The 19,437-nt window shown below is 47.5% G+C and overlaps 1 protein-coding gene across 1 annotated transcript; it reads right to left on the bottom strand.

The window, feature by feature from the left end:
* Window positions 1-16,225: 16,225 nt before the first annotated feature.
* LOC119378808 (uncharacterized) lies at window positions 16,226-18,664 on the bottom strand. Its single transcript, XM_037647835.2, has 3 exons — window positions 18,388-18,664; window positions 17,069-17,287; window positions 16,226-16,253 (listed from the first exon to the last, which is right to left on the bottom strand). The coding sequence occupies exons 1-3, from the start codon at window positions 18,588-18,590 to the stop codon at window positions 16,226-16,228; spliced, it is 450 nt and encodes a 149-aa protein (XP_037503763.2). The 5' UTR covers window positions 18,591-18,664.
* Window positions 18,665-19,437: the final 773 nt, after the last annotated feature.

Genomic DNA, 19,437 nt, shown 5'->3' with positions numbered 1-19,437 from the left:
GTCTGAAAGGTGACCAGCTGTTCTCTATGACCATGGAAGTGCTGAAAGTGGACTTGCGGGACGGACGACCTCGCCATGGAAGTCTGCAAAGTTTTCATCAGAAAGCTCTTACGAACGCTTCTTACCAACTGGGCAGGAAATGGTAATACGTCTGTTGAGCGTCTCGTACGCTTGGCGCAAAAACCTCTGGCCAGGAAAGTACTGCGCCTGTGATTCCAATAGCACAGTGATCCTTTTTTCACGCATGTGCAATAAAGCAATTATGACTCCCTTAATGTTCACAATGCCTTTGTTTCTAAGGTGTGAGCAACAGTCATTCCGGAAATACAACCGCACCTGTCAATGAGTGACTCTCCTGTTGATAAAATAACTGTAGCACAAACATACATTATCGAGGGTGAACAGCGCAACGGCAACAAAAGAGAGAAAATATGACGCCAAAAATCGCAACTCGCACGAGCAACCACTTCAGATAAAAGTAACTCTTGCTAATGTCACGTGGTTTATTCACGTACAAACGTGAAGGAACGACGAGGAACGTCGAGGAACGTCGAGGGTCCAAAATCCAAGCAAGCGCAAGCTCGGGTCGCGTGGCTACCACCAACGATGTGGCTTGCTTTCTTGGCTGCTTCGTCGTCGTCTGTATTGTTCACTACATTCGCCCCCGGTGAATAGCGTAGCCATCCTGGCGACTTAAGGCGTTGTCAGTATGGCGGGGTCATAATAGGGCTTGAGGCGACTCACGTGGACGATTTCCCTACCACGACGACGTAAGTCTTGGGACGGTGTCAAAGGCTCAACCTCATAATTGACTGGGGACGTACGAGTGAGAATGCGGTAGGGCCCGTGATATCGGGCAAGTAATTTCGACGAAAGGCCAGGAGTGTTCGGTGGGATCCAAAGCCAAACCAGGGCACCTGTCGTAAAAGTAGGGAGAGGTCGGTCGGTGTCGTGCCTTAGCTTCTGAAGGCCTTGGTCCTCGGTTGTCAGCGAACGGGCCAATCGTCGGCAATCTTCGGCGTACCTGGCAACGTCAGAAATTGCAGTGTACTCAGATGAGTCAGGCGTGTAGGGAAGCATAGTGTCAAGCGTGCATGATGGATCGCGTCCGTACAAGAGAAAGAAAGGCGAAAAACCTGTGGTCGCATGCGTAGCGGTGTTGTACGCGTACGTGACAAACGGAAGGACGGTGTCCCAATTGGTCTGGTCTGATGCGGTGTACATTGTCAGCATATCGCCGAGAGTGCGATTAAATCGTTCAGTGAGGCCATTCGTTTGCGGCTGATATGCGGTCGTCATGCGATGAATGACGTTGCACTGAGCGAGCAATGCTTGAATAGCGTGAGATAGAAAAACACGCCCTCTGTCGCTCAAAAGTTCACGGGGAGCACCATGGCGAAGGACAAAGTTGCGTAAGATGAAAAACGCAACTTCTCTTGCTGTTGCTGTGGGCAGGGCTGCAGTTTCCGCGTAACGTGTGAGGTGGTCTACGCCGACAATTATCCACCTATTTCCAGAAGAAGTCGAGGGAAGCGGTCCGTATAAGTCGATACCGACGCGATCAAATGGACGCGCCGGACAAGGCAGAGGCTGAAGTGTACCGGCTGGGCGTTGAGGTGGAGCTTTACGCTGCTGACAAGCAGTACAAGCACGTACGTACTTGCGCACGAACGTGTACATGCCGCGCCAGTAGTATCGCTGACGCAGGCGGTTGTAGGTCTTGAGAGCGCCGGCGTGAGCACTTTGCGGGTCGTTGTGGAAAGCAGTACAGATTTCCGTGCGCATGTGGCGTGGTATCACTAGCAGCCACCTCCGACCGTCAGACGCGTAATTCCGCCGATAGAGGAGGTCGTCTCGAATAGTGAAATGCGTGGCTTGACGACGGATAGTTCTTGAGGCTGGATGTGCTAATGGGTCAGTCAGAAAGTCGAGAAGATGGGAAATTCACGCATCCTTGCGTTGCTCCAACGGCATGTCTGCGAAGTCAATTGGCGTCAAGACAGCTGAGGAAGCTGACGACGAAGCTGTGTCAGCCGGTAGCGGCGAGCGGGATAGGGCATCAGCGTCCGAGTGTTTGCGGCCGGATCGGTACACAACACGAATGTCGTATTCCTGTAGGCGAAGCGCCCAAAGACCGAGGCGTCCCGACGGATCCTTCAGCGATGACAGCCAACATAGGGCATGGTGATCCGTCACTACTTCGAAAGGGCGGCCATAAAGGTACGGGCGAAACTTGGCCAAAGCCCAGATAATGGCGAGGCACTCTTTCTCTGTGACAGAATAATTACACTCGGCTTTCTTGAGGGTGCGACTCGCGTAAGCAACGACGTATTCTTCATATCCTTGTTTTCGTTGAGCCAGTACTGCACCAAGACCGACCCCGCTGGCGTCGGTATGGATTTCCGTAGGCGCATTAGGATCAAAGTGACGAAGTATCGCAGGCGACGTTAATAAGCGCCTCAGCGTCATAAAAGACTCGTCACACTCCTGTGACCAAGCAGACAAGCCGCTCGAGGCTGTCAGTAGATTGGTAAGAGGCGCGATGATAGAAACGAAGTCGCGCACAAATCGACGAAAATACGAGCACAGCCCAATAAAACTTCGAAGCTTCTTCATAGAGTTCGGCTTCGGATATTCGGCCACGGCGCGGAGTTTCGCGGGGTCCGGAAGAACGCCTTCCTTGCAGACGACGTGGCCTAGTATTGTGAGCTGGCGCGCCGCAAAATGGCACTTCTTGATGTTAAGTTGAAGGCCAGCAGAGGTGAGACACGTGAGAATTGCACGAAGGCGAGTAAGGTGAGTCGGAAAATCGCGAGAAAAAACGACGATGTCGTCAAGGTAGCAGAGGCAGGTATTCCACTTGTAGCCGCGAAGGATGTTGTCCATCATCCGTTCGAAGGTAGCTGGGGCGTTGCAGAGTCCGAACGGCATGACGTTAAACTCATACAGCCCGTCAGGAGTGACGAATGCAGTCTTCGATCGGTCAGGGTCGGCCATCGGAACTTGCCAATAACCCGAGCGTAAATCCAACGACGAGAAATATTCTGCTCCTTGCAAGCAATCGAGAGCATCGTCGATGCGTGGCAACGGGTATACATCCTTCCGAGTTATTTTATTGAGGCGGCGGTAGTCGACACAGAATCTAATTGATCCATCCTTTTTGCGCACAAGCACAACAGGGGACGACCAGGGGCTCTGGGACGGCTGGATGACACCGCGCTTGAGGATATCGTCGACTTGTTCGTTGATACTACGCCGCTCTTCCGCTGAAACTCGATATGGTCGTTGGTGTAAGGGAGCATTACCACCGGTGTCAATGTGGTGCGTGATGCTCGTTGTACGCCCCAAAGATGGTTGAGCGCAATCAAAGGAAGAGCGGAACTCTCGAAGAAGGGCTAAGAGTTCGCGTCGATGTGTCGGCGATAGATCAGCGGCAACGGAAGGGTGGAAAATGTCTGGAGCGGAAGAAGTGGCAACAGGTGGTGTCATGGCATTCAGCTGGAGGTCGGGTTGGTTTGCAGCAAACTCCAGAGAACGCAGCAGGTCAACGTCTTGTATGTTGCCCAAACATTCCCCGCGAAGTAATGTAACTGGGGATGTCAGTGAGTTCGCAACCAGCATAAATGTAGCACCCGATTCAACGGCGAGTACGGCAAACGGTAATCGCAAGCCGCGGCGGCGGAGAAATACCTCGGACGGGACGAACAGAACAGTTCCGTCTGGAGCGGCTTTACAGGTCAGGGCTACCAGGGTGGACGTTTTCGGGGCTATATCTGTGTCCGCAGCAACGACAAGTTTGTAAGCGTCGGGAAGGGGATCCACCGAAAGAGCAGTTTGCAGCAGCGTAAGGGCGACTTCTGCACGGGAGCAGTCTATGAGGGCACGATGACGCGAAAGGAAGTCCCAGCCGAGAATAACGTCGTGGGAGCATGACGCTAGCACGAAAAACTCGATGACGTACAGTTCGCCTTGAATAATGACACGCGCGGTGCACACAGCAGAAGGTGCTATGTACTATGTACTATGCTATGTACCCTCGACGTTCCTCGACGTTCCTCGTCGTTCCTTCACGTTTGTACGTGAAGAAACCACGTGACACTATATTTAGGTTGAAGCATCGCCGGCGCACATTCGGTAGGACGATTACCAGTATAGTTAAAGGGGCCATGACACCCAATTTTCGACCACAATCTGTGTAGTGTGGGTTAATCCTTGTACGTTCATAGACAAGCTGGCGAAACTTTAGCGCATTTGGTCGAGCCATTAATTTATAATTGAATATTTTTATTAACGAGCGAGCAGCCTGAGAGTCGGGCAATACTGGCGCGCTCGCTAGCCGTGACGTAACGAGCGGCGTACTGTGCGAGCGTCTGCATTCCGGAGGACGATTTTTTTCCATGGTCAGCTGCCGTGCAGTCGAGTTGTTTCAGCTGTGTTCAACTTGCCATTGGAACTGAATGATTTGCAGCGGTTGAAGCAATGCCACCGCGTCGCCCATGTAGCGCTGTGGGGTGCCAGAGCGTACGGAGAAGGGAGAGTACAGTGTCGTTCTTCAGGTTCCCCAAGGAGCCCGCCAAGCGCAAGGCTTGGGAGCTGAACGTGCGCAGAAAGGACTGGTGCGCAACTGACGCTTCTGTTTTGTGCTCAGCGCACTTCACGCCAGACAGCTACAATGATGACCTGCGCCTTCTCAGCGAGTTCGGTATACCAGTGAAAAAGCCGAGGCTGCGGCCGGACGCGGTGCCGACCGTGTTCTCGCACCGTCCCATCCTCCAAGCTAAGCGCCGCGGTGCTTTTGAAAAACGTCAGAGGAAAGAGGTGAGTGCGATGCTTTTGTCGTTAGCATGATCACTTTGTTCAGAAAAGGCCACCTCAGCGGGAAATATATATATACTGAGTTGTGCGTTAGTACTGAGTTGATGCTGCATGGTTCAGCAGTCGGGACCGAGTTGATCGCGCTCACGCAGCATAACGATAGTTTACGATCGCGATGCGCGGTCCACGGTCGATTATCGTATCTAGTGAAATCGCAGTATCGGGCTCGCTCGCGATGCAAAATGCCCGCGCGACACGGGTACCAAACATTAATTCCCTCGCCCGACTAGCATTTGTCTTCCTATATAGTACGTATTGTAAAATGCTGCTTACGTAGAACGTACGCAGTGAACAATTTATGGTGTATTCAAGAACTAGTGTTTGTTTTATTTACCGAGCACATGACCGCTTAGCGATACCGCAGATCCTCGTTTTAGACATTAAAAGTATTGCGTTCCTTTTTGTCTCCTTTCAACGCTTTCTCTTCTTTTTTTCTGTCAACTACACAGATCGTTGACGCCCTACTCAAACAAAGTGATGTGCCCGAAGAGATTGGCATGCAGGAGAAGCATTCACAACTCGCAGCACAAGAAACTGATCCATGTGTTCCTGGAAGCACAGATGACAGTTTAGCCTCAACTGCTTCGTGCAGCACACAATCATTGCTGCAGGAAGACTGTGAGAAGCACTGTAAATATGTTCAAGTGTATCTGCGACCAATGCAACGGCATGTAAAAGCTCAAGCTACTCCACAGGCTGTCAGTCTGGGTGAGTGTGCCAAACAACCTCATTGAAGTTGGTTCATATCAAGAGGTAGTGTACTGTGCAAGCACGAAAGAAGGGAGCAGAAAAGACAGGAAAGAGCGCACACTTCCAACTGTTCATTTCTTTAGAACAAGGCGACATATAGGCATACACAACACATGCACCGCCCATGTGCGCGATCGCCTTAGCCTCTGTGAACGCTGTTGCCGAAGTGTCACAACGATCCACAAAATGACCACACGTATGCAAAAAAAGTGCAAGCATCGCACATGCGCAGACACCACACGCCTGCGCAAAACCTTACACATTTTGCACATATGTGTGGTGTTTGCGCATGTGTGATGCTTGGTGCTTGCACTCTTTCGCATGCATGCCGTTTGTTGATCTTTGTGACGCTTGGGCAACAGCGTCCACAGAGGCTAGGGAATTACACACATGGGCGACACATGTGATGTGTATGCCGATATATTGGCTTGTTGTTCCAAAGGAATAAACAGTAGGAAGTGTGTGCTCTTCCCTGTCTCTTGTTTTGCTTCCTTCGTTCTTGCTTGTGCATTATGCTACCCATCTGATGATGTTATTGTAGAGGCCTACTGCAGCAGCCTGTGACCACACAATCGAAAATATTTTTGACCGCCCACTTCGAAGGAGAGAACTGAACTTTCTAGTTCAGCAACCGTGCGGCTCAAGGACCTGGCACTGGAGCACTGCAAAGTTTGGCTGATCAAGGCAAACACAACCACTACATTACTCTATTGACAGGTCTGCATTGCTGACGATGTCTACACCTATCAATGTCAAGGGCTTGTCAAAAAAGCAACATCTAAATAATAGCTGTCCTTTGTTGCCAATGCAAGACGGAGGGAAGCGAATGTATGACATTACACTTCCTATGAAAAGAACAAACGGAGCAGAAATCTTTGTATGTTTGGTTATAAGCGAGCCGGCTGGATGTATTATTTCTATTTCATGTCTGCAGGAGATGTCAACATAAACTCGTTCGGTTGTAAAATGAATCAAAAAGAAATAATTATGTTCTCAGTAATGTCTGCTGCTTTAGCTTGCTTTTCTCTTTGTCTAACTGCCTCAAAAGGTCAGTTTAGGCAAACATAGTTCGCACGACTTTGGAAAACCCTATACTATGTGTTGAAGCTGTGTTAGAGTGCTTGGTACTTTACATTTATAGGCACCCAGACTGATGCTGTCTCTCCAGACTTCAGAGACGTGGGCACTGCAACTGACACTAAGGACTGTGGCAGCAGCTTTTTGAGGCACTCTACCCCCACCAAAATTCGGCGGATTAGTGAGGAGTTCATCATTCCTGAAGATTTGAACTCCTCTTATGAGTCGTCTGCTTGTGACACAAGTGCTGGGTGAGGCCATTTTATTCATATCGTTAAAGCATGACTTGAAGCAGAATAACATTTTCAATACACGTAGCACAGCACTACCCATGTGCACTTTCTTATGCCCTTGTCCCCTCCCGTTTACCCCACTCCTCTACACCCATCAGAAATGAGTGTGAGTGAGCAGCAAGTGTGCCAATCTACGAATACAGGAAATGTCATTCAGTGTTTAATTGAGAAAAAAAAAAGAAAATAGTATTGGTGTACAAATATTTTAGTTTCGAATTACAATCGAATAATACCTAACCGGAATAACTCGATTCAACTTTCGGATAGCTAGCATTCGAAGTTTCGAATAATTCGACAGGATGAACATCTAAAACGCGACAAAGGCCAATGCAACTTGGTTGGGTTGAGGTGGCTAAATCTAACGCCAACGTCGTTATAGTAGGTCTTTCGTTAAAACTTTCACCGATATCATGGTTCAAAAGCGAGTGCATGTTTATATTAAAGATTATGTCATTTCCACATGCCATGGTTCCAGCAAACAAGGCTAGTGAACAGTCTGGGAAACTGCTGAACTTCTAGCATCAAAAAATGCCAGCACACTGAGCTCAGATATTATAGTCAAAAGGTTAAAAAGTACTTCAATTAGCCCCTGACCCCAAGAAAGGGTGATCCTTTGAAATACTGAAAAGAGCATAAAACTGCACTTGATCCAGGCATCGCTAAAGTTGCCGCTGATACCTTCCCATCCCTGCTACTGAGGTGCCCAGTGAGCGCATGTTTTCAACTGCAGGAAACACCATAACATCGCGGCGAGAGAGCCTTAAGCCAGGTCATATGGAATAGCTTGTGTTTCCGCATGACAATTTGTAGCCTTCCAGTAGCTGTCACTCACCGCGTCATGTGCTCGAAGACATGAGCAGATTTTATTTCTATTTCTTTCAATTTTAAATAAAATCTTTTGTATTCGATATTCAATGTTTTTGGTCACTATTCGGTACTGTTCGATTCGAGATGAAATTTCGCAATTCGCACACCCCTAAAAAAAGAGAGAACAGATGGCTGAAAGTGTTACGTTAGTTATTCAGCATTCCTTTAATATATAGTGATGTGACCACACTTGTGGGTTTCTTTCCTTAATTACTCTAGCATTCTGGTTGTTGTCAATCAATAGAACATACTTTTTTTTCTGTCTTCTTCAGGAGCTTCATCATTCCTGAAAATTTGGACTCCTCTTATGAGCCGTCTGCTTGTGACACAAGTGCTGGGTGAGGCCATTTTATTCATCTCATTAGAGCCTGACTTGAAGTGGAATAACTTTTTCAATACACATAGCACAGCGCTACCCATGTGCACTTTCTTATACCCTCGTTCCCTCACATTTACCCCACCCATTTACACCCATCAGAAATGGGTGTGAGTGAGCAGTAAGTGTGCCGATATACGAATACAGGAAGTGCCATTTAGTGTTTAAATTAGAAAAGAAAAGAAAAGAGAGAACAGACGGCTGAAAGTGTTACGTTATTCAGCATTCCTTTGATGTATAATGAAGTGACCGCACTTGTGGGACTTCTTTCCTTGATTACTCTAGCATTCTGCTTGTTGTCAATCCATAGTTGAGGACACATATTGTTTTTTCTGCCTTCTTCAGGAGCTTCAACTGTGCACTTGAAGACGCTGTGGACACTTCCGGCCCTCTGGAGGAGCCAAAATACATTGTCTTTGAGAGCATGTTCTTGGAACTGTTTTCCAATGCAGTGTGTTCCTCAGGCAAACAAGCATCCAGACAGAAGTCAAAGGCACAGCACTTGAGGTTTTTACGCTCTGTCCCAACCTGCATAAATTCGTTTGATGCAGTCAACCAAAAATTGGGCAGTATGCAGCGGGAAATGTCCTGCTTGCAGCAGGCGTCCTATACTCCGGCCTGAACGCAGCGAAGTCTTTGCGGCTGCTGTTGTCCATAAAGGTGGCTACCATCACAGAAAGGACATTCTTTCGCCACCAGCAGAACCTGTTGAGTCCATCTGTGCAGAAAGTAAGGGCTCAATCGTGCGACATCTAATCTCCATGGCATTGCAACTATTAGCTTGGTGATGTGCAGTGTTTTCTTGATTGTGCAAAGAGAAATGAGAATTCAAAATTATTTCAAAAATTATTTCCAAACCAAATTCAGAGCAGTTAGATGCTGTGTGTGCGTGCAAGTTTGCATTTTTGCACCCTTGCATTTTTTTGCAGCACCGTCATGGCAGAAATTGCACATTTATGTATTAGGAAAGTCTGTGCATTCGGTAAACATTTATGGTAAGCAACTTGGGACTGAACAGAAAGTGAAATTAGAATGAAATTTACAACCTCTTGCCTGGCAGTTGCAGTGTCTACTGTGTCAACATGTGATTACTATAACACTCATTTTTTTACTCATTACGATTTTTTAAGGTTTGGAAAGAGGGGCAGGAAGGGCTCCTTTCAGCTGCTGTGGGAAAGGACATGGTCATTGCTGGCAATGGCCGTTCAGACTCTCCTGGATTTTCTGCCAAGTTTGGCACATATTCCATGCTGGATGTGACCGCTAACAAGATCATTCATCTTGAGCTGGTGCTGGTAACTGGATCCTTTTTATGTGTACCCACCGTCAACCGCATTTGTCTTCATACAGCGTTTTTAATGACTTTCAGTCAAACGAGGTTGGCTGGAAGCTGCCACAGGAGCTCGAAGGCCTTAAGCGTGGCCTCAACTACCTGCAAGGACAAAGAGTGAAGGTTTCTACTCTGATAATAGATAGGCATGCACAAATCCGAAAGGTACCTCGCCAACAACCACAGGTGACACGGACCACAGATATGATGTGTGGCACGTCGGAAAAGGTAATCACTGATATATGATCAGCTGCATGTGGAGCTTCGATATGGACTTATTAAGAGTAATGGGAACATAAGTTAAAATATGCGCTCTTTCATTAGTGGCATTGCTTCCGCTTCGTTTTCTCCAAATGTGCAGGAATCAAGAAGCTTATAGCGGCGTCAAAACGATTCAAGGACAGTGACATCATCCTTGTTTGGGTGAAATCAATTGGAAGCCACCTCTACTACTGGCGCTTGCACTAGCAACGGAGATGGGCAGCTGATTGTGGCGAAGTGGCTCTCAATCTTGAACCACATTTCGAATGTGCACAGCGGACATTCACCCATTTTTCCAGCTTGTGAGCATGGCCCTCTGGAACGGCGCAGATGGATAAAGCAAGGTGTGTTTGGTAGAGACTGTGTAATGACATGTGAAGAAAGTACAGTGTTGTTCCTTAGATGTACCTTACACCTTTTGTTAACGCCTTTTTTAATCTGCTGTCTTCCTAGGCACACGGGCACACGACCAAGTGGCTGCAATTGTAGCTGCTAAGAGACTGGTCACAGATGTGAGGCAGTTGTCGACAAAGGGGCAGACCTACAGTGTCCAGACATTTCATGCCTGCCTTATACACTTTGCCCCCAAATCCACAGCCTATACCTATGAAGTCATGGCAGCCAGGTACGAGCATGGCAATGAAAACTGTTTGTGTCGCTTTGTTTAATAGTCAACATTCCAGCAAGACTGTTATGTTTCGTATTTATCTTTAAGGTCGTATATCGCTGCCTTGCACTACAATGAAAACAGCTCAAGACAGCAAAGAAAAACAGCTCGAGGGGAGCCTCAGTGGAAACGAAAGCATCCAAAGGCACAAGGTGGTGAGGCTGTGGCCATGCCTTTGAAAGAGAAAGCTTCGTATGGTATGTTTGGTTTCTATACAGTGATAAAATGTTGAAGTATGCACTAAATGTCTTCCTGAACTGATGTCACAGTGCAAGGAGGCCATCTTACTCTTCTGATAAAAGTTCTGCGTCAGTGATATTTCCCTGAATGGGAAGTAAAGACACAAATATAGGCATTCTCAGCTTGTGGTGTGTTAAACGAGCCATATGTCACCCTGCTTTCAAACTAAAACTTGGCTGCATAGACACAGAAAGTTGTCCGCGAGTACAGTGATTTTCTGCAGTATCAACAGTGTTTAAGACTACATAGCAGCTCACGGTGACAACTATTGCAGACGATACCACACACCTTAACCGAGACGCCAAGTACTCCTGAATGGGAGGAGCTTGGACATTGTGATTCAAGTGATGCATCCGAGGGAAATCGGAGCCTACAGTGGCTTGAAATATCTTGGAACAGATTAATGGGACCCTGCGTGTTTCACTATCGCATGAAAGTGAGATTTGTTGGTAGGCTATGGCATGACCCATTTAAATATTTTAGCTGAAATTGTTCGTAGAGTAACAAAAGAAAATCTTATTCACCTCTCTAAGTAACAAAACACTTCGATACTTGGAACAGAGGAGTTATGATGAGCGAAGCCAGCCTGCATGCATCAAAAGCAAATGTCGAAGCTTGAAGCAGCATGGGCACTTAACTGCATTCTTCTTTATTTGCACTGAAGTACACACAAAAGCAATTGCACTTGTGTGTAGTCATAACCCAACATTGTGGAAAAAAACAAGGCTATTATGACCATTCCCGTGAAATAGTAATTTTTTTTCATCCAAAAATTGCAGGCTATGTGACTCGTTTGCTGCAGTGTGCTGTGGAGTATGCTCAAGCTACACCAGTTCTCAATAGGAGCACCCCACCACCACCACCTCTGAGCAGAGCTATCCGAAGTTCCAACCCAGGAATTGGTGCAGAAGCGAAGGCATCGGTATAGCCTGTGCTGACAAAAAACTGGCGTGCGAGACAAGGCTTTAAACACATGGACAACAGGTCGTATCATGTGACGATGGGAAACGTGAAAGATTTTGTCGCAGGCACATGACGGGGTAGAGATCTTGAGTGAATCGTATGAGCGGCGCTCATTCGAGTAGGGAGGTAATAATATCTGGGGTTTAACGTCCCAAAACCAAGATATGATTATGAGAGACGCCGTAGTGGAGGGCTCCGGAAATTTCGACCACCTGGGGTTCTTTAACGTGCACCTAAATCTAAGTACACGGGCCTCAAACATTTTCGTCTCCATCGAAAATGCAGCCTGCCGCGGCCGGGATTCCGAGTACGGAGGTAGCTGTCGTATGTACTTTCATATGCACCTTGATTGGGCTAGTTGGTTCATACTACTTGCTCTGCAGGAAAATTCACTGCGCTAAACTAGAAAAGGACACGGCGTTCACGTTTCTGAAGGAACACTTAAACAGATCGAGCGCACACGGCTACCAATGTTTTTATTGAACGTAGAGGCGTCTCGGTGACATCAGTTGAAAATAGGGAACCCCGAACTGCGCAGACACCCCGTGGCTGCGCATAGATGCACAGAACATCGAGGCATCACGTGTTAACGCACATGTTATTCATCAAAAAAGACACTTCTGCGCCGTAGAGCGCTACCGAGGCCTCACTTACACAGCTATCTTTTTTACCTTGATGAACTGAATGCATCCAAAACCTGGTTGCCAACGTGTTTTTGCTACGTCCAAGTATTTTAGACTGTTGAAATCGTGCTTCGAGGCAGCGCAGTGAGCTGGCAAATTCGCCATTTCTTTATTTTTGATTGACAGCTGGTTGTTCACCCTGGGCGCGCGCGGTCGTTGCTACGCAGCGGCTTGTTTGGCCCACATAAGACCTGCCCAGGAAAGCGGTATCTCGTACAACTCCTACATCGCATTGCACAACCGGGTTGGCATGCTTTTTGCTACACAGGCTACCGCGCTCTTCGCCGCTCGAAATGCGCGCGCACAGTTCGAAAGCTTCTTAGGGGCAGAGAACGCCATGCCAACGCCGTGGCGATTGCAACCTTTTTCAGGTTGTGTGTCACCCGGTGTATATAGGGTAACACAATCGGCTTCTTACGCCCATACAATTCATCACACTCCAGGTAGTAAAGAGGTACAACGCATCGCGTCACTGTGTTTGGAGTCTGCACTGGTGAGGTGGTGCCCGCATGAGAGGCTGCCAGCTTTAGCGCTCAGATTGGACGACTGAAGGCATACTGGGTTCCCGCAGTCTGATTTTTTGCTGACGGCGGTGGCTGAAACCCTCCTGAAAAAGCTAAAAGCGTTCGCGAAAACCGCAGCGGGGGGACTCGTCTTGATGGGCGTGAGAAGCTATTGTGTTACCCTATATACACCGGTGAAAAAATCCGTAAAACAGGGGTGGATGCTCGAGCATCAAGGAACACCCCCTTTTACTGGTCAGCAGCTTCCAGTCTTCCACTTCCTGCCGTTTTTTGATTTCCTATATACACCGGGTGACACACAACCTGAAAAAGTTGCCAATCGCCACGGCGTTGGCATGGTGTTCTCTGCCCTAAGAAGCTTTCGAAGCTGTGCGCGCGCATTTCGAGGGCGAAGATAGCCTGTGTAGCAAAAGCATGCCAACCGGTTGTGCAATGCGAAGTAGGAGTGGTGTACGAGATACCGCATTTCTGCGGCAGGTCTTATGTGGGCCAAACAGCCGCTGCGTAAACGACGTCGCGAATCATTTTCGCGTTTGACGCTTTGCACCAGCTGTCAATCAGAAAAATAAAGACGAATGGCGAATTTGCCAGCTCACTGCGCTGCCTGTGGATGCGAAGTCACGATTTCAACAGACTAAAATACTTGGACGTAGCAAAAACACGTGTGCGCGGGAGGTTTTGGAAGCATTCTTCATTAAGGGGAACATAGCTGTGAATGCACACCTCGGTAGCGCTCTACGGCGCAGAAGTGTCTTTTTTGATGAATACGATGTGCGTTAACAATGTTCCCGATGTGTCTGTGCATCTATGCGCAGCCACGGGGGTCTGCGCAGTTCGGGGTTCCCTATTTTAACTGCTGCAAGGAAGTCTACGAACTAACATTCAATAAAAACAGTTGGTAGTGTGCGCTCGATCTGTTTAAGTGTTCCTTCTAGATTGTGTTGTCCTTTTCTAGTTTAGCGCAAATTTTCCTGCACTGTCGTATGTGCTTTCACATGCACCTTATTGTGCAACTGGAGAAATCTGGTATAACGCTAACTTGCTCTAGCAGGCAAATGGCATCACTGCGACCTCACGAATTGGCTGTCTGGGTGAAAGCGACACGGCGTTCACGTTTCTGTTTAAGTCGCATGCCACTTGCCAATCGAGCACGAACCGCTGTGCCAGAGATGCGGGGAAAGAGGCGTCTCGGTTGACGTCATCTAATGAAGAGCATGAGCGTTGAAGCTCTGCAGTGTCGGCGCAGGAAGGGGAGTGTTCATTGGTAGATGAACGCGAGCGTCAGCAATGGTAGGTGTAGTAGACAATGATTGTTATCGTGAGGCGACGCTCATTCTTGGCACGTGGTGTTCCAGTGTCACACCTCAGTTGCGTCGACGAGCAGTGGCAGGTGGTCTACGGCGGCTGTGTGGTTACGTAGTGAACTCAGATTGATGCCGTTAGTATGGTTGAATCAAGGAACACTTGACTTGCCTTGTAGCAACAGTAGCTGTGTAGCACGATGCCCGCAGGCCCACGCCCAGTTTACCACTTGTCCACAGAAAGGAATGACATGAGGATCAGCTGCTCAGCTAACATTCCGTCTGCTAGGCGCGCGCGTTCAGTCATGCCTTGTCACCAGCATCGCCGTCGTCGCCGTCAAAAGTGTCGACTAGTGTTGAAGACGGCATTCTGGAACTTAGAATCACCGCGATACACGACGTCGCGAATCATTTTCGCTTCACTTTGCAAAAAGCGATTCAAAAATGGACGCTGTTCCAAGCAGCAACGAGGAGGTCCCCGGGGCGCACGCTTGGGCCGTACTCGCTGGTGTGTCTCAATTAGATATGTGAGAGAATTTTAGCGTGCACAACATTCCGGTATACGCAAAAGGGTCTATGGAATATCGGCATAGCGAATGCACACCAGCGGACAAATAGAATACGATAGGTTTCTACAATAACAATTCTGCGCCGCCAGATGGCCCCACCTATCCGGCCTCTCACGGTTACGGCTGCAGTAACCCGGTATTACGCTAGCGCAAGGAAGTCCACGGACGAACTAACATTCACTAATAACGCTACATACGTGTTACTTGTTAGCGATGATATTTATCTATAGGCTGCTCCACTTCGATAACTTGTGGTCGTGTTGGCGTGTACCGTACGTGTAATGAAACGCCACGCACTTTCCGCTTTTTCCGCGCCTCGACGAGCAGTTCCGTACTACGCAGCGGTTCCCCGACATGCTGGCACGTAGTCGCTCCGATTGATCGCACTCGCGCTGAGGATCACACGACAAATCAGTCGATACGACACGATGAATCGGAGGCACGGATCGGGACAGCGAGGAGAGCCACTGGCTGGGAGTGAGAGCCGGTGAGAGCGTCGCCTGGCCTCGGCAGCACAATAAATACACTCAGATCGTCGACGTCATTGTTACTAGCGCATCGTCACTCAGGATGGTATGGTCGGAATGTATCACACTTGTTACGTAGCACTAGTGTCGATGTCGCAGCGTGATCAATCTTCCGTTGAGCTTTCGTACGCTGTTTGCCCTCGAAATAGAATTACTTCCACACGACGGACGCCATTCAAATTTGGCCAAGGAGACGTATGCATACTGAGCAATCGAATGAAGGGCACATCTCGACTTTGAAATTTGATGTCAGTGCTCCTTTAAGATCTTGGTACAGGCTTTCACGTTATACTCTCTCGTGTAATCTTTAAATATTATAATCACACCCTGCGCTCGTTGACAGTGCCGGTGGACGTCGATTCCTGTATCTGAGAATTGCATAGACTGCTCTTAGCCTTCATCTAGGAAACTGAGTTGTGTCTCTATTTTTTAATCTATCTTAATAATATATTTTATTTAATTATTTTTCATTTTTAATTTATGCATTAGGGCATACTGGCGCCAAAAATATGATTCTTCAGTGCAGCTCTGCTGGTCCAACAGTGACACGTGGGAACGCTATAGATAGATGGAAATTGTAGAGAGGCCGTTGCAGCTAAATGCAGTAGTTCATGAATGAATTACACAGTAATATGTTGCACCTTACCAAATTCACGCGATCTGCGAAGTGCTGGCACGGTGCAAGCGGAATTGAGCATTTCGTGTACATGCGTTTTCACTAAGCAGAATACGATCCTTGCAGTTCCAATATTTGATGTCTTTCAGTTGGTAGCGGCTAGGGCTAGTTGGTAGGTCATGACAATTGTTATAGCGCAAAAGCAGGACAATGACAGCGCTCGTCTTCGTGTACCTTTTGTCCTTGTCCTGCTTTTGCGCTATAACCATTGTCATTCGGTTGGTATCGCCTTGGAACATCCAGTCACTAGTTCATGGCAATGAGCTTCTCATCTCTGTTGCAGTATGATGATTGTGCACTTAACCACACAATAAAGTGCCTCCAACTGGACCCTACGTGCCAAAGTTGGCCTTTGTAGCTGGCCTTGAATGCCATTTTTTATTAACCTGTGTTGTTACGTTGGCATGGTGTTTCTAATGTTACTTTTTTGTTTGAACCACTTGTAATCACTTGTGTCAGCACATGCTTGCGCCTAGTTGTGGCGCAGAATGCCCATAAATAAAGAAATGAATGAATGTAGGAGTGCCTTGTACATGTTGTATAAACGTTTATTTGAATAAGTCTGATGAAGTCGTGAAAACGCAGACATGCACTGAACGTAAAAGATGAAAGGTAAAACTCCACAGCTGCAGAAAAATTTGTCATCGGCCGAGTATTGAACCGAGGACCATGAGTTTCTGGGATGTTTCTATTGCATGTGAGCTAACCAGGAGGCTAGCATTGGCATTTTTCTGCATCTTCTAAGTTTTATCTTGCAGATGACTAAATCAATAGTCAACATATCGGAGTCCCGTGTAGTGCTCTGATGGGAATGTCTTTCTTATCTTCAGCACCACACAGCTTGGAAGAGGCTTTCTGTTATATCTGCCCAGCTTGTGCCAATTCCATCTTGCAAAACAGATGTACGCTGTGTTCCTCTACCTCCTGCGATAAAAGAATAAATTACTACCCTATTCACGTGCTTGCTGCTGTTTTATCAAGTGAAACACATAGTGATTTACACATAATAAAAATTATTGCAACTTAGTTGATATGAGAGCTACCGCATGGTTGAATATGAAGGGTCGCTGCAGTCACTTATTACAGTACCTGTGTATGTCAACAGCTTGGATTTGTTCCTGATTTAAGGCCATCATATTCAGGTAATTCACCTCAATGGCGTGGATGTTGATAATCCCCCCCACAAATGTGGGGTGATTTGTTATGCAGCTGTCTCTGTCCTCTATTTTGACCTTGACTTTTGCGATGGTTTGGCAGCAGATATTTTCTGTGGCCGACTCCATATGCCTGCACTGGCCGCAGGAACACCTAAAATATGCAAGCTTTTTATTACCATTTGGTTTACCAATTCCCCATTTATCACACATAATTGAAGGCCTGATATAGCTACAGCTTGCTTTAAGAAATGCATACATGAATTTCAGTCATGCAGGGGGAAAAAGTAAGGCATTTTGTTTTTAAAATCTTGAACACTATTTCGTCAACTGAAAGCACTATTCTTTATTTCAGTGTGGTTACTCAAACAGTTGGCGATCAAGTGCTCGACGAATCAAAGTAGAAAAATAATTACAAGGGTCTGCAAATAATCTAAATAATGACTAAGTCACATGTTGCAGTCGCAGCCAGTTTCAACTAAGGCGTCATTTGTCCGTATAAGTTTGTGATGAAATGCAGTGTTGTCCCAAGTTAGTTTGATTCTCATGTCCCCATCCTGTTTTACTAACTTCACTGCATAGACAAAGTGACACTTGCAGCAGACAACCTTTGTCAATCTGTTCTCAGGCCAGGCTCGTAGCCGGGGGGGGGGGGGGGGGGGAATTTTTATGATACGTGGTGTGTTCCCGAAAATAATGAAAATAGGCGTTTTTCTCAAATAGTCAAGGCTTTCAGTAAGTGCCCCCCCCCCCCTCCCCACGAAAAAACTTCCTGGCTACGGGCCTGCCTCAGACAGATTGACAAAAATGTGCAACGCGTATGCTCTTCGGCAACGGGCTGTATGGATCAGTATTTATTGAGACTCAAACGGCACACTTGCTATTTTCCACCGGTATCGAGTGCAATGACTAGAGTTCAAGCAACGGTTCGGCCAAAATGTATATCACGAGCAACCCTATCGCCGCAGTGACATGCCGCGCGCGCCGACTTATGTTTGCATTTGCCGCACGCTGCAACAAATGGAAAAGCAACGGCGCCAACGCGCAGCATTGTTACGAAAACGTATTTTTATGTTCAGTACGAAAGTCGTGCATGTATGTACGTATGCTAGCAAACAAAATCTACACGCTTTACTAATTCAATTGCGCGAGTTAACACTTGCTCGCGAATGCGGCGTCCACAGACACCCGTATCCCAGGAACGGCTCACTTTTCAACCTTGCACGGTTGAAATAATGAAATGAGGCTACTTACCAGTGCGGAAGGCCATCAGCAACGTTTGCCACAACGCCGAGGTCGTTGTCATGTGGGTTCGCCCCGTCTTCCACGCTTTCCTCGTCGCTTGAGCTGGTGGCGATGGGGTCGAAATCAAAATGCGCAGCGTATACGACGTTGTCGCTGCTTCCGCTGCTCGGTGACCCACTGCCCGAATCGTGAGATGATGGTGTCGACGACATGGGGGTGGTACTGGTACCACGCCGCAACACAGTAACACTCGCAACACACTGACCACGTGCGGACCACGCCGCAACACGTACTTGACCGCCTGCGGTAGGTGGCTGTTTGGTAGCAGACGACGGCACTGCTGCCAGCAGCATGTGACGTCATGCACGCCGGGGCAAAATGGCGGTCGCCGGCGGTGGGCGGAGTTTAGAGCCGGCGACTTCTACGGCTTATTTTGGACTGAAATAGTCTTTTACAGTCCAGTTTTCACACGTGTTCAGACATATTTGACCCTCTACCTCCGTTTTTCGCTGAAAACCGCAAATTGTTGGGTGACCATGTAATGGCCCCTTTAAATAGATGCCAGGAACAAGAAAGCGCTGCCGACTGTCCGGGACAGCGCACCTGTTTTCAGGAAGAACCGCTCGCTCTTGAAGTCTAGTCATCGCCATTACGCCCATGTAACAAAGAACTGCACCGACTAAAGCGCATGATGGTGTTAATTTTGTCAAAAAATATTGCTATATGGTTCATTCGCTGCCATTTAGACTGTTTTTTCGTTGTAAATTCAAGCCCCAATGAAGTCTTCCAACCTATAAGAGCCAAGTCCAAATTTTACTCCTGAATACCGGCAATACTGGGCTATATAGATTTTAGGAGCAATATACGTTTGAGGAATTTTGGTGACAGGGTAGTCTGGCAAAAAAATGTTGACCAGGCCGGACAATATTGTCAGTACCAAACAACTGCGTTTTTCTCCGTTTCACTTAAAATGGACTTGTCTCCCTTAGAAAAAAAAGAACGCCAGAAACATGGGAAGACATAGAGGGAGATATTTAAGATGCAATTGCGGTTAAGCCA

The sequence above is a fragment of the Rhipicephalus sanguineus genome, unplaced genomic scaffold (assembly GCF_013339695.2).
Source record: "Rhipicephalus sanguineus isolate Rsan-2018 unplaced genomic scaffold, BIME_Rsan_1.4 Seq990, whole genome shotgun sequence".
Lineage (NCBI taxonomy): Eukaryota > Metazoa > Arthropoda > Arachnida > Ixodida > Ixodidae > Rhipicephalus > Rhipicephalus sanguineus.
The sequence above is the reverse complement of the archived record's forward strand: the minus strand, read 5'-3'. Positions and strand labels throughout refer to the sequence as shown.